The 13,507-nt window shown below is 51.0% G+C and overlaps 2 protein-coding genes across 2 annotated transcripts in view; one reads left to right on the top strand and one right to left on the bottom strand.

Annotated features, from left to right (window-relative positions):
* The window catches only part of LOC104492907 (vitamin D3 hydroxylase-associated protein-like), a 9,536-nt gene extending 159 nt beyond the window's left edge, over window positions 1-9,377 (top strand). Inside the window, exons 2-16 of the mRNA XM_010135511.1 lie at window positions 29-162; window positions 1,668-1,781; window positions 2,121-2,264; window positions 3,150-3,283; window positions 3,644-3,850; window positions 4,217-4,257; window positions 4,496-4,620; window positions 5,258-5,383; window positions 6,187-6,284; window positions 6,457-6,556; window positions 7,427-7,470; window positions 7,929-7,968; window positions 8,413-8,521; window positions 8,845-8,990; window positions 9,252-9,377. Of these exons, the coding sequence (XP_010133813.1) occupies window positions 29-162; window positions 1,668-1,781; window positions 2,121-2,264; window positions 3,150-3,283; window positions 3,644-3,850; window positions 4,217-4,257; window positions 4,496-4,620; window positions 5,258-5,383; window positions 6,187-6,284; window positions 6,457-6,556; window positions 7,427-7,470; window positions 7,929-7,968; window positions 8,413-8,521; window positions 8,845-8,990; window positions 9,252-9,377 (1,688 nt within the window). The remainder of the gene's footprint in view (window positions 1-28; window positions 163-1,667; window positions 1,782-2,120; window positions 2,265-3,149; window positions 3,284-3,643; window positions 3,851-4,216; window positions 4,258-4,495; window positions 4,621-5,257; window positions 5,384-6,186; window positions 6,285-6,456; window positions 6,557-7,426; window positions 7,471-7,928; window positions 7,969-8,412; window positions 8,522-8,844; window positions 8,991-9,251) is intronic.
* A 1,000-nt stretch (window positions 9,378-10,377) lies between these two features.
* Window positions 10,378-13,362, bottom strand: NSUN4 (NOP2/Sun domain family, member 4; the record flags this gene model as incomplete). The annotated part of the gene is made up of 5 exons (XM_010135512.1): window positions 10,378-10,804; window positions 11,568-11,692; window positions 12,338-12,492; window positions 12,643-12,797; window positions 12,935-13,362. Coding segments are annotated over 5 exons (1,137 nt in total), but the record flags the coding sequence as incomplete, so codon positions are not given.
* Window positions 13,363-13,507: the final 145 nt, after the last annotated feature.

The following is a 13,507-nucleotide window of genomic DNA, read 5'->3' as shown; positions in this document are numbered from 1 at the left end:
GCTGCCCGCCCCTCGCTCTGCGGTGCAGCAGCAGCAGCAGCCATGGTGGTCTGGAAATGGCTGGGCAAAAGGCAGATCCAGAAGAAAATGGAAGTGGCTCGGGGGTCCCGGGATGAAGGTGTGAAGAAAATTGCAAAGGCTGTCCAGCAGTTCAGGGAACAGGTAACCCATCCTTCTGCAGGGGTCTGAGTCCCACCAGGATGTCTGCTGATGTTGTTCTTCAGCTCCTCCTTCCAGCTCATGCCTCACAGCTTTTATAACGAGGAGTCCAGGGGAGATATGCCAGCAGCCCTCAACAAGAGGAAAGGCTGTCTTGGGAGGAAGGGGGGATCACTGCTCTTCTCGAGCTAGATGAGTTGCGGTGGAACAGCCAGGGAGATGTGAATTATTCGCTAGGAAGAGGTTTTGGACAACACGAGTGCAGAAGCACTGTACCTTCACTCATCCAAAGTCCAGCTTTTTGGGGGATCTAGAAATGTCTCTTGCCTCTGAGCAGAAGCAAGAAAGCTTTTTCCTCTTCCTAACTCTAAGTTTACACATATGTCCAAACCCCTATATCTTTGTCTCTAATCTCAGTTTCTGGGTGGCTCTTGGAGAATCTTCCAAAGAGCTTTCACTAGGCTTCCCAGCAAGTGAGACCTCCCTACCAGCAGGCCACCCAGAAGGTGTTTGACCTAACTTAAAACTAATGAATCACGGGGTATTTCATGTCCCCTGGGAGCAACCAGGACACAATACGGTGATGAATGAGGCAGGAACCCAACGAGCATGGATGTAGCCCTGCAACGCTGATTTCCAATCATCTTTTCTTCCTGCTTTTGAGTAGGTACTGATTAAAGCAGATCATGTTTACACAGGTAACATACCTGGAGATAAAGCATACAAGCTACAAGATATATATCTTTACAACCTTATTTCTTAAAAATATATCTCTATAAATATGATTTTAAAAAAAGCTGGTGGCACTGAGAACTGCCTGTCTTCCACACCTGAGTAGACCGTCCCTACCGACTCCTTTGCAGTTTGCTGGGCTTTAGCTATTAGCTGTTTGTCCTCAGACCAGGCTGACCCACGTTCCCTGTGCCCACTCTGAGGGGTGAAGGGCCAGCCTAAGGCTTGTGTGCAAGGAATTTGATACCTTCTGCCCAAGCTGATGTTTGCTGAGGTTACCTCTCGGTCAGTGGGTAAGATCCACAGTGCCAGGAGGAAGGCTCTGATATGAGATGTTGCCTTGCCCTTTGCTGCAGTGGATTCATGAAGGTCTTCTACACCTTCAGAGACAGGTAAGCTCCTGTATTTGATCGTGTTCATGACATCCAAACTCAGGATGAATCACTCAGCAGCTCGAGGCCTGAACCCTAACAAGCAGAGTCTGCCTTTCACAGGATCATGGAATCACAGAATGGTGGGGACTGGAAGGGTCCTCAGGAGGTCATCTAGTCCAACACCCCTGCTAAAGTATGTTCACCTAGATCAGGTTGCACAGGAACACATCCAGGCAGGTTTTGAAAATCTCCAGAGAAGGAGGCTCCACAACCTCTCTGGGCAGGCTTTCTAACAAGGTCTGTTGATAATTCTGGTAAACTGTAAGAAGAGTTTGGCTCCCCTCTGAGCCAAAGGGTAACTGAAGCTGCTGTCCTTGCATCCCCTTCATCTTCCTCTTGAAGGTTTCCAGTGTCCAGACAGATGCCATCCTGTCCCTGCCCCTGCTGGAACTCACTGGGAAACTGCAGGAAGGGTCTCTGTCCCCCAAGACTGTCCTTTACACCTACTTAGAGAAGGTGAGTACCTGTCTGCAGTGTGACAGGCTTATGTTCTCCATGCCATGGTGTGTGGGTTGGTGGCTGAGAAGACCTGTTGGAGGTGGTGATTATGACAAGTCTTCAACACAGCAGATATCAGGAAAAAGATATGAAAAGGCAGGGATCTCTCTGTCTTCTGGGGCAGATCCATCACTGGACAGTCCTTTGAGATAGCTTGAGCTGGGATGCGCTGGGGAGGGGGTTACCATTCGTGCCAAGCCACTAGCCCTTGTTTTGAAGATCCAGGTAGCTACTGAATGCAGATGTGTAACAATGCTGTCCTTAACTAACACCTATTCGTCCATGTGTCTGGCAAAGGCCCTGGAAGTGACTCAGCAGACAAACTGCTTGCGACATTTTATCCCAGAGTGTGAGGAGCAGCTCCAGGAAATACAACGGCAGAGGGAGAAAGGGCTGCTCTACGGCATCCCCGTCAGCATCAAGGATCACATTGGCCACAAGGTGCTTTCCTTTGTGCCCATCATGAGCTGGGCTGGGTGGTGATGCAGTTAGACGCAGAGAATGGGGAAGGACCATGGGAAGACTGTCTGGGTCTGAGGCTGTGGCCCTACATGTCATTGGCAGCTGCAGCCCTGGCAGTTAAAGCCTCCACCAGCAAAAACCCAAGTGGTGAACAATTATATAAAGGATTTCAAGTGATACATGAGACAGCACAGGCTGGTCATTTGGGCCATAACTCAGGCTTCTATTCAGAGGTTTGCAGTATCAGGGCTGAGAACATGGCTCAGCTTCTACAAAGTCAGCAGCAGCAGGAACCATTAACCTCGAACCCCTGTCATGCTGTAGCTTGGCCACTGAGCCCCTTAGCAAAGAGCCTGTGCGTGAGACACCCCTGGGACTCCTCACAGACAAGCCCTGAAGAGGATTGACCACACATTCGTGAGCTGAATTTGTTGGGTGTTCTCCTCCATGGTGACTTACCAACACAGTTGAGAGAGCTCTAACCCCAAAGCAAGCCCCAGACACCAAGGCTAACTGTCTTCTGGGTCAGATCTGAAAAAAGATCACACTGTGTTTGCCTGGGATGTATACTCCATCCCTGAACATGCACTGGTGGCCTCACTTGGACAGCAGGGCCAGGTTTGACTCTGAGGTAGTCCTCCTATGGACTTGCATCTGGGTCAGGGGAGAGAAATAACATGGGAAAGAGCAAGGAGAGCTTCAGGAGAAGGCTTAACTCTGTAAGTTCTTGGCAGCCTGGGATGCCAAGGATGGAAAGAGAGGGGGACCTTGGGGCTTGCGAGAGAGTGGGTTTGTACCCTCATCCTTCCAAAACTGCAGGGGAACTGCACTGACCATGTCTGCTGTTACTTCTCCTCTCTGCAGGGGCATCTGTTGACCTGTGGGCTTGTGCAATGCCTGGACACTCCGGTGCAGGAGGACAGTGTCCTAGTCAAGGTTTTGAAGAAACAAGGGGCCATCCCATTTGCAATGACCAACGTGCCGCAATCCCTTTACAAGTAACGTCCATCATTAGAAATCTTTCCTCTAGTTGTGCTCCTGAAGGTAAAACCCAGCCTGTAGGTCCCAAGACAAGGGGACCTTCCTGTCCCTCTTCCATCAGCTGCCAACAATCTCAGATCAACTGAAAATAGCTTTCAGATAAGAGGAAAAAAACTACCATGATGTAAGAGAAATCAAGTGCACTTGTGCATGGGAGGGAGCATGGAGGCTCACGGGAAAGAGCTGTGTCCCAGGGAGTTTACGGGATGGAAGGTTGGGGCTGGCTATGCCACATGAGCTCACTGCAAGGGAAAGCCAACAAACTCAAGGCATTAGGCTGTTCCTGACAGCCCGCTTGTTGGTTTTATTCTCCCCAGCTACGACTGTGGCAATCCCATCTTTGGACAGACTTTGAACCCCTTCAACCACCAGAAGAGCCCCGGGGGTTCTTCAGGAGGGGAGGGAGCTCTGATCGCAGGGGGAGTCCCCATCCTGGGCATCGGCTCGGACACCGGTGGCAGCATCCGCCTGCCATCCAGCTTCTGTGGGCTGTGCGGGCTCAAACCCACGGCAGAAAGGCTCAGGTGGGTGCTGGGGTCTGCCCTTCCCACCCTGAAAGGAGCCTGCTAAGTGTCAAACACAGCAGAATGGGCAAGGTACTCCGTGAGTGCTGGGGGTGGGGAGGTGGAAGAGAGGACAATTTCTTAAAGGCTGGCTTGCTTTGCTCAAAACCTCTCCCAAGGGGCAGCGTTGTTGGGTTTTGTGGGGAAATGGCCTTTTGGCCAAAATTTTCTGTTTCACATGACTCAAATTGAATACTTCTAATAGTTCCCTTTTCTAAGAGTTCAGGTTTGGGTCCTGAACTGAAGATCCCACTATGCTATTCAAACGTGGTGGGGATATCTCACCATTACTGAGATGTCAGTGTATTCCTTTCTCTTTTCCCACAGCCTGTCTGGAGTGAGCGGCCCAATCAGTGGGATCCTGGCAGGTACATGAATTTTTAATTGCTTTTCTTTATACGCTGTGAAGAGTCCTGTGTCCTCCTGTAGGCCCGAAGAAAGCCTGAGACAAGCCTGGGACAAACAAGATCTGTCCAGAGTCCATCTGAAACATCCCACCTTGTTGCCTGATCATCCCTTGCAGCCCGTGTGGCTGTGCAGAGGGCCGGAGTAGTGTTTGTCACACTCTTTTGCTTAACGTGGACGTTTGCTCTCATCCCACTCCAGTTCCTTGTGCACTGGGGCCAATGGCGAGAGATGTGGACAGCCTGGCCCTCTGCATGAAGGCGCTGCTCTGCCAGGAGATGTTCCAGCTGGACCCCACTGTGCCCCCCCTCCCCTTTGACGAGAAGGTCAGTCCTTAAGTCAGCAAGCCTGGGTTCTTTTGAGGGTGCTGCACACTCACTGTACGCACTCTTCAAGAGTCCAGTTATCTTTGCAGTGCTGGTTTCCAGTAACTCATTAGCTTTCTTTGAGGACACGATTTATAATTATTAGGAAAAAAATGGGTTAATAAGTAGTTATCTCTTCTGCCTTCTCAGTTGGCATGTAGCTTACCAGATTGAGAGACCCCAAAAAAGAGTGGGGAGGAAGGCAACACCATGAGCAAAAAGCTGGAGATTTTTGGGAGAAGATGAGACAGGATCAGAAACTCCTGCAGCAAATCTCTTGATTGAGGACATTTCCTTTCCCTCTGCAGCAGATGAATTTCAGGAGGATTTTCCACCTCCGTGCTTTGTAGAAGTGGTTGAATCTACTGGTCTTCAGTGGGTGTGCTCTGTCGGAAAGGAAGGATGAAGGGGAGGCTGGAGAAAATGGTGGGGGTGGGCATTTGAAAGGGTAACCTATGGGAACTGTAAGCAGCAAACCAGAAAATTAGTTACTCGCTGACATCTGGAGCTTTTGCCTCTTCTGTAGTGAGCTTCAGCATGGGGGCAGTCCTACCCCCAGCAGGGTTGGAAATGCTTAACTGGTGGCTCCTTGCTCCAGGTGTACTCCAGCTCTGCTCCTCTGCGGGTCGGGTACTATGACACGGATGGCTACTTCCTGCTGCCCCCCTGCATGCGGCGGGCGGTGAGCGAAGTCAGGGGGGCTCTGCAGGCAGCTGGGCACGAGGTGAGCACAGCCACCCCACGCTCTTCTCCCCAGAGCGTCCACAGCTTTGCTCCTTGCTGCTGAAATCACCCTTCAGAAACCAGACATAGCCCCCAAGGCCAGCTGTGGGATAAATGACCTACCAGAGATGCAGGATTAAGCTACTACAGCCATGTACACAGTGCAGACACATGCCTGCTCCAGGTAGCAGGGAAACCACACTAGCAATTAGCAAACTTGTACTTCCAAGGGGGCCGGGGTGTAACAAATCCCTCTCTGACCTGGTGGCTGTGGTCCACACCAGAGAGCAGCATCCATAAAGTGCTGCATTTCACCCTGGAAGGTTGACCCTGCATTTTCTGTCCTTCTCCAGCAGGGCTCCGAGAGGTGTTTTTCCCCTTCCTCCCCAGTGTCCATGGACACTTCTGTCCTTGCTGGACCACTGAGAGAAAAGGGCCATGGGGCACGGAAGGGGAAATACCTTGCCCTGGGGGAACGTGTTAGTGGTGCTCTTCATAGCAAAAGGAGTCTATATCTGAGCAGGTGTCAGTTCTGCTGAGCAGGCAGGAAACTGGAGCAGCTTCTGGCTCTGACTGCCTAGGGAAGGATGGAGGAGGAAACAGCTCCAGAGAGATCTCAGAGCTGAGCCAAATGGCTGTCAGGGAGGAATAATCCCACAGGGAGGTGCCTGGGCTGGTAAAAGGGTCTTCATTGGTATGTGGAGCCCAGGGAAGTGCTTCTCTGCCTTTGAAATATACCCACTGTTAGGCCTTGGAAATTATTGACATCCCCAGACTGCCACATAATCTTGTGTTTTGGTGCAGCTGGTGCCCTTTTCTCCACCTCGGATCCACTATGTCATGACTGAACTGTTTTTGAAGACGCTTTTTGCTGATGGAGGCCGTGCTTGGTTGGATGTGTTGTAAGTAGGAGTCTTCTGGTAGGAGTGCTGTTAAACATCTCCATCCCCACGCTTGTGAGGAAAACACACAGGCAAAATGAGACCACTACTCCCACCCCAAACAGGAGACACTCAGGTTTCTGAGAAGGGGCAAACAGCTTCTCTGGCATGACCCCCTCCTCTTGTCTCTCAGCACAGGAGGCATTGTATATCCAGGCTTGAAACCACAGGTGAATTGCTGCAAAATCCCGAGGCTGGGGAAGAAGCTGCTGGCTCTGATTCTTAAACCTCTGGTGAGTCCCGGGCTTCAGACTCAATGATGAGTGGTGTCAGTAAGGCCTTGAGATTCTTGAAAGCATGATGGTCCTGAGAGACATCTTTAATTAGAAACACTGGGATTCCAGGCCAAGGCACAGGCTATCACTTTGGAAGGTCTTTTCCCGACCCCTGCCAGGATTTATCCAGTGCAAAGGGAAGTAAGAGAAGGACCAGCCAAGAGCTATAAAAGTTTAATGCAGAGCTCACAGCAAGTGGTTCTTCATACACTAGACCTAGCAGTGCCCAGTTTCTTACAGATTGACACATCATGATTACCGCAGCAAAGGGACTCGAGGTTGAAGTTCTCTCCCTGTGTTGGAGGCCTCCGAAGATCACACCTTTATGGGAACTCCTGGTGATTAATGAGGGTTGGCCCTCACCGTAGCCCTTTCACCAGCTGAGCATCCTTTTGTAGAGCTTCTCTCCTCCATCCTCTATTTCCTCTGCTTCTCTGTCCTGTTAGGTTATTCTCAGCTGACAGGATCAAAAGGTATCAGCGAGCCGGAGGCGATCAAAGTACTTGTGGAGGTCTTGTTTTTGGGAGATATCAAGCTAAAAATGTGTTATTATAATCATGTGAAAAATAATGAAAGATGACTTGGTTCAAGTCAATGCATTCCTCTGTGATCAGGAAATACTGGGCTATAAGAAAGAAATCTGGAACCAACAACCAGAAGCTGGAAGCAAAGTAAATTCAGAACCACGAGGAGCAATTTTAATCATCATTCACCCTCAGTGCAGCAACCCCAAGGAAGGAGGCAGGATGGGACTGTGGGTTTCCCAGGACTGCACAAGTTTCTGCACCCTCATGTCAGGTCCCTAACAGGAACCTCTTGCCTTTCCAGTTTCCCCGCTTGGCTGACTACCTGAGCGCCTTGGCTGGAACACGGTAAGACGGCATCGTCCCCAGGGATGTCCATGAAAATGAATGGTACCTTGTCCTCTAAGTGTCCAAGGGGGCGTGGGGACACGACTGGATTCTCGACAGGCTTTGACCTGCTCTCTGCAGAGGCTGTTCCTCCACCCTGGACGTGGCTTCAGCCTTTAGGAATTCCCCAGTGCTGCACTGCCCCTAGCGTTATCCTGGAAGGATTGAGGGACTGGGATGGGTCCGGTCATACGGGAGTCTGTGGCAGAGATGAATAAACCCAGCTCACCAACCTTCTCTCTACCACTTCTAGACACTTGTTGCTTAATTGCTTGGCCTAATGCCAAAGGAAACTTCAGACAAATTGTGAAAAACTTACTGTTTTAAGGAATCACATGGGCTTATCAAGCTGGAGGATTATTTAAGCAACTCCTCCTTCTCTTGAAGCTTAAAAACATTGCTACAATTTCCACTTGCAGGTCAGTGAAGGAAATGTGGGATCATCACCATCAAATAGAGGTATGTTTTGGGGACTACTTCTCTCTGGTATCATGCTATGAATCAAGGCTTTATGGCAAGTGACAGGTTGGAGAGTCATCAGTTAGGAAAAGGGTTGTGCAAGGGGTTGCTGGAGAAGGAAAGGAACAAAAGAGAGATAGGAATGGGGTAGACGGGTTTTTGGGTCAACCCAGCCAGTTGCCCACAGTGCTCATGCCCAAATGCCTACATTCGGTGGTCCCAGCACAACAAAGACTGTCCTGGGCGTGGAGAAAACTAAACTCCTAGCCACAGTCTGGCCATGTGCTTGGCTGCAAACTCTTAACATGTTCCTCTGTCTCTTCCCTCAAGCACAGCTGACTGCTGCCTCCTTGGCCGTGCCAGAGCCTGAGGCACACTCTGGAGAAGCTGAGAGGCTCCAGGCATGGACATGGTCTCCATGTCATCTCCCCTTTCCTCTTCAAGGTGTACCGCACCGAGTTCATTGCCCGGTGGAGGGAACTCCAGCTGGATGTTGTGCTATGCCCTGTCCTGGGGCCTGCCTTCACCACGGGATACCCCGGGAAACTCCTCAGTAAGTGAGTCTGAAACTTTACCTGGAGGGCAGAGGACCACAGTGGTTGAGTCTGGACAGAAGCATCCACTACTGTGAAGCTTCAGCACCCAGTTAAGCATTTAAGCATTTAACTACCATAAAGCTATCTGAGCAGATGGAGACAGACACATGGGTGAAGTGGTGGCAAGTTGTTTCTTGCAGTAGAACTTGGACCTGTAGAACCAGCCCTCTCCTGCCAGCAGCAGCTGGTTCTCAGGGGCTTCAGTGAACATGTAATGTGTAAATTTGAAAGAAGATAGGATGCTTGTGACTACCTGCATTCTCTCTTCTGCTTCTCTCAGCTGCCATCTCCTCCACGATGCTGTACAATGTCTTGAACTTCCCTGCTGGGGTTGTTCCCGTCAGCACGGTGACAGAGGCTGATGAGGAAGAGCTGAAGCTTTACCGAGGATTCTGTGATGACCCCTGGGACCGGACACTGAAACAGGTATGCATCACAGAAAGTGGTGGAACAGAGATTGCTGACTGGGTGTTCTAGTTTCACTGAAATCAAGGGCTCCTAAATGTCTTCACCACTTTTTAATTCACCTCTTTTTTATATATCCGTTGCCAATCCCTTTTCTCCCAAGCCTCCAAAAACATTTAAGTCACTTAGTTTTGTGGGGGCCTGACAAGCCACAGGCCTAAAATAAGTTTCCAAAAACTGCTAGAGATCTGAGTCCCCTCAACAACTGTGTCCCCTCTGCAGGCTGTGGCTGGAGCCGTGGGGCTGCCCGTGGCTGTGCAGTGCGTGGCCTTGCCATGGCGGGAGGAGCTGTGCCTCCGGTTGATGAAGGAGGTGGAGACCCTCAGCCGTGAGAAGAGAGCGGCATAGCCTTCAGAGACCTCCACGGAGCTCCCACTCCTGCAGGGCCAGAGGTGAGGCGAAAGAGACAGTGTTGCACAGCCCGACTGGGCAGTGCAGAGATCACAGTGAGGAGCGAAGGAGGAAAACCCCTGCCTGACCGCCTCCTTGCCAGTAAGCACAGCTCCTGTAAGGAATCAAGACGCCATGCAGAGGGCAGGGCTGGCTTAAGCTGGGTTCACGTGATGATAAATCTATGCACTGCACCTTCCTGGAAGGATGGACGTGGATGGGCGTTCACCGTCGTTTTGGTCTATGCTGCTTCTTGCCAAAGCAGGGTGATGCTGAGAGAAAAGCAGAGTGACGCTCCATGCTTGCACTGGAGGAACTTCCTGTAAGGAATACAGCCATGTCCACCCTCCCCATCATAAAAATAAAAATACAGCTATTAAGCAACTTTTACCAGAAACTCCAGTAATCCTCCACTGATGGCTGTGATCGTACGAGTGCACAGTTACTACTCAAAGTCATACAAACGCCTTCCCACTGGACATTAAATGGCATCTCACCTGGGAGTGTTCACACCTTCCCTCTCAACCACAGCTTTCCTGTCCATGAGGGGTGGCAACAGTCACTGGCCTTTCCACAGCACCACGCTCTTTCCACCACCAGATCTCAAGCATCCCAAGCACATTTCCAACCTCACAGCAGGCGCATTCTTAGGAACCTCTTATTTCAGGTCCTCAGGCTGCTCTTTCTGAAGGTAGATGAGCAGACAGATGCAACTCAGTTACACAGATGGTGACACCTGGGACACAAAGGCTGAGACCCGCAGATGGTGTTTGTTAACCCAAACCTGCTCATGTAGGATCACAGCAGTGAGATGGAAGGAAAAGAGCAGCACCCACACAGGGCCATTTGCCCTGTCCTGAGACAGATGGCTAAATCACTCCCTCTGATAAAACCTCTCTCTCTTCCCTAGAAGAAACACCTCAGTCTCAGAGAGGTAACATATTCAGGAGACTCCAGAGCAGGTCTTTCTCATTTATTTTCTACGTCTGCAGCAAAAAAGCAGACTTCTTTTGGGACATTTTCAAAAGAACAATAAATAAAAAGCATTTTTGCTTTCCCTCGAAATTTGGGGGATTTCCTGACAGCCAGCAGACATAGTCTGTCACCTCTTCTACATCCGCTGTAATTTGCAGAAATAGGTAGGTCCAAAGTTGGCTGTGAGGTGAGGCAGAACAAGCTCCCCCAGCCGGCAATCCGAGAAAAAGGAAAATGCGTCCTGGAAGAGTGTCCGAAAGTGGCTCAAGTCCTCAACGTGGATTCTGATGTTAAACTGGGTTTCTGCAATTTCTACCACTCTCTCAATCACATACTCATTCTGCAGCGAGGAGAGGGAGCATGTAGAATACACCACCTTTCCTCCAGGCTTGGTAGCGAGGATCCCAGCCCTGCAGGCAAGATGAACACATACACTGTCATGGAAGGAAGTGGACTGTGTGGGACACCAGCATTCCCATGCACCAGAATTGTGAAGCCAGCACATAACTCATAGGAGAACTCCACAGGCTCAGCAGTCTCTACTTGAGGACCACTTTAGACCAGGGCAATATGGGTCAAACAGATGCTTAGACTGATAAAGTATTTAACATGGGAAGGACATTACTGGAGAGCAGCTGGAAGGAGCAATCCTGCGCTCACTGGGAATGGGAATGGGGTAAGTGTATGCCCAGGGGAAGAGGCTCTCGCAGTTCAAGAGGTGTCATGGGACTTTCTAATCTGTTTCCTTATTGCCCCAGCTCGCAGTCAGCCCATCCAGCATTCCCAGCAAACTGGGCTGACAAAGCATCCATGCATCCTCCCACGTGCTGGAAGATACAGACACTAAGGGACCCTCCAGCGCTGACGGTCAGGACCTGTGGGATCATCACACAAAAGGACAACACTATACTCATCCTATTCCTTAGACTCTCCTCCCTACCTCCTGTGGCTGCTGCTGGGGACAGGAAGGACATCTGATCTGACCGAGAACTTTCATTGTCTTACACTTCCTATGATTTGATGTGTTCAAATATTGCCATTCCAGAAAACTACACGTGGTTTCCACATTTCCCCATCAGGGACCCATAAAGTAAGAAGAGGTTTCAGTGCTGGCTGTGGAGAGCTGCTACCGTAACAGAAACAGCTCCGACACACAGCATCGAGCTCACTCACATCAGCAGCTGCAGCTGCAGCATAGGCAACATCTGACGCTCCTTGGTTCGCCTCTTGTGGAAGATGTTGTTGTCCTGCTCCATGACAGAGTGCCTGTCTGTCGTGCAGGGCACATCCACCAGGACCTGCAGCAGGAGAGGTCCCACATCAGTCCCACATGAGCTCAGCGAGTCTCCTAGTGCAACCTGCCCACCAAGACGCTCTCGGTACCTTGCCCAGCTGATGCTGCCCAAGCATGGGTGTGAACCCGCGCTTAACTATTGCTCGTCTGGCTGCTTTTGCGTTTTGGGAATGTGCAAACAGACACAGAAATGGTGGACAACATCACACTTTCACATGTGTCCTCATTAAACGTTTCTCCTCTGCATATCCTCCCGGCAGGCGTTACTGCAGCACCTATGGCCACGGCCAGCACTCCTGCAGTGACACCTCCTGGAGCAACCAGCCCAGCTCCTGCAGCTGGACATGGCTGAGAAGCAAGAATTATCTGATAGCCACATTTCACCCCTCCCAGGTGATGGATTACAACGGGATTTTTAAGGGATATTACACAGGTAAATAAAGGTACAACTCCAGATGCCCCTATACACCAGGTTCTGTAGGATGGGGATAGCAAGACAAAATATTACTTCACGTGGCTTAGTCTTCCCTCTTCCCCTGTGTTTATGGAAAACCACACAATCAAACTGTAGGATAAGCTGCTGTCTTCCTCTGCAACAGGAGGACAGTCAACTATATGGATTTATCTTCACCGCTTCCCAATCACCTACCTTATGGAAAGCGCCACCTTCCCAATGCTCCCAGTCCCTTCCGTCGTGGGACGTGACACTCACAATGTCCCTGATTTCTTTGGGAACGTAGCTATGGAGAATCTGGTACAGCCTCTTCGTCCGGGAAATGGAGATGTCGTTGGCTGCCAGATGCCCTGAGAGGACAGAACAGGCACGCTGGGAATGTTACTCTTGCAAAAACAGACCCGATCCCCAGCTCTTTAATGGTCAGACGTTTATGGGCACAGCACGCTCTTACAGCCCTGTTTTAGGCACGGGGACGAGGAACACCCACCTCCACTTACCACAAACCCCGGTCTGCAGCAGAGCCAGGGTCTTGCCACCCGGAGCGGCACAGAGGTCTAGGACGAAGTCACCTGGCTGCACGTCGAGTGCCAGGACAGGCAGAAGAGATGCTGCGTCCATGAGATAATAGTTGAGGAGCCCCAGAGTGTCCGGCCTGGAAATCAACAGCTGATGTAAAGAAAGCAAATGTGCTAGGGGAAAAGGAAACAGCAGCTGGAAGTGAGGATGGGGACACGCGTGAGCCCCTGAGGCTGCAATGACAGCAGGAGATCTGTCCCAGGGATGTCTCACCGTGCAGGGTGAAAGCGTGTGATATCACCTCTGGGGAAGGTGTAACACTTGATGTTGGATCTGATGGAGGCACAAAGTGGTCGTGACGTCTCTGCCTGTGTCACCTCTGCCTGCATCGCAGTCCTACCCTCTTCAGACCCCTCCTGGGCTCTGCTTTCCCCTCGCCCCGCTTCCTCCGCAGCTGCACCCCCCTGTGACTGCAGTGCCTTTTGGGGGGCTTCAGAAACAAAATCAGTGGCATTCAGCAGCTCCAGCTCTTGGATGACGTGGTCGACCGAAGAGAAGTTGTTGATGAGGGCGCCGTACTTCTGCTCGCAGAGCAGGCCGATGCGGACAGAGGGCCACAGGTCCTTCAGCTGAAGGCTGTAGTTGACATCAAAGTGATGCAGTGCCAGCCGCGTGGGCGGGATGCGGGGGGCCGAGGTAGCCTTGGCGGAAAAAAATACCAGAGATGTTAGGAGACAAAACACCTGCACATCCCAGTGCCCCCCACCCTGGTCTCAAGGTTTTTCCGGGATAATCCAGCACGACGTTCTCTGCAGTCAGAAGGCCCTGGAAGTGACTGTGCCTCCA

This window comes from Buceros rhinoceros, unplaced genomic scaffold (genome assembly GCF_000710305.1).
Source record: "Buceros rhinoceros silvestris isolate BGI_N320 unplaced genomic scaffold, ASM71030v1 scaffold16014, whole genome shotgun sequence".
Taxonomy (NCBI): Eukaryota; Metazoa; Chordata; class Aves; order Bucerotiformes; family Bucerotidae; genus Buceros; species Buceros rhinoceros.
This window is presented reverse-complemented; position numbering and strand designations above follow the sequence as displayed.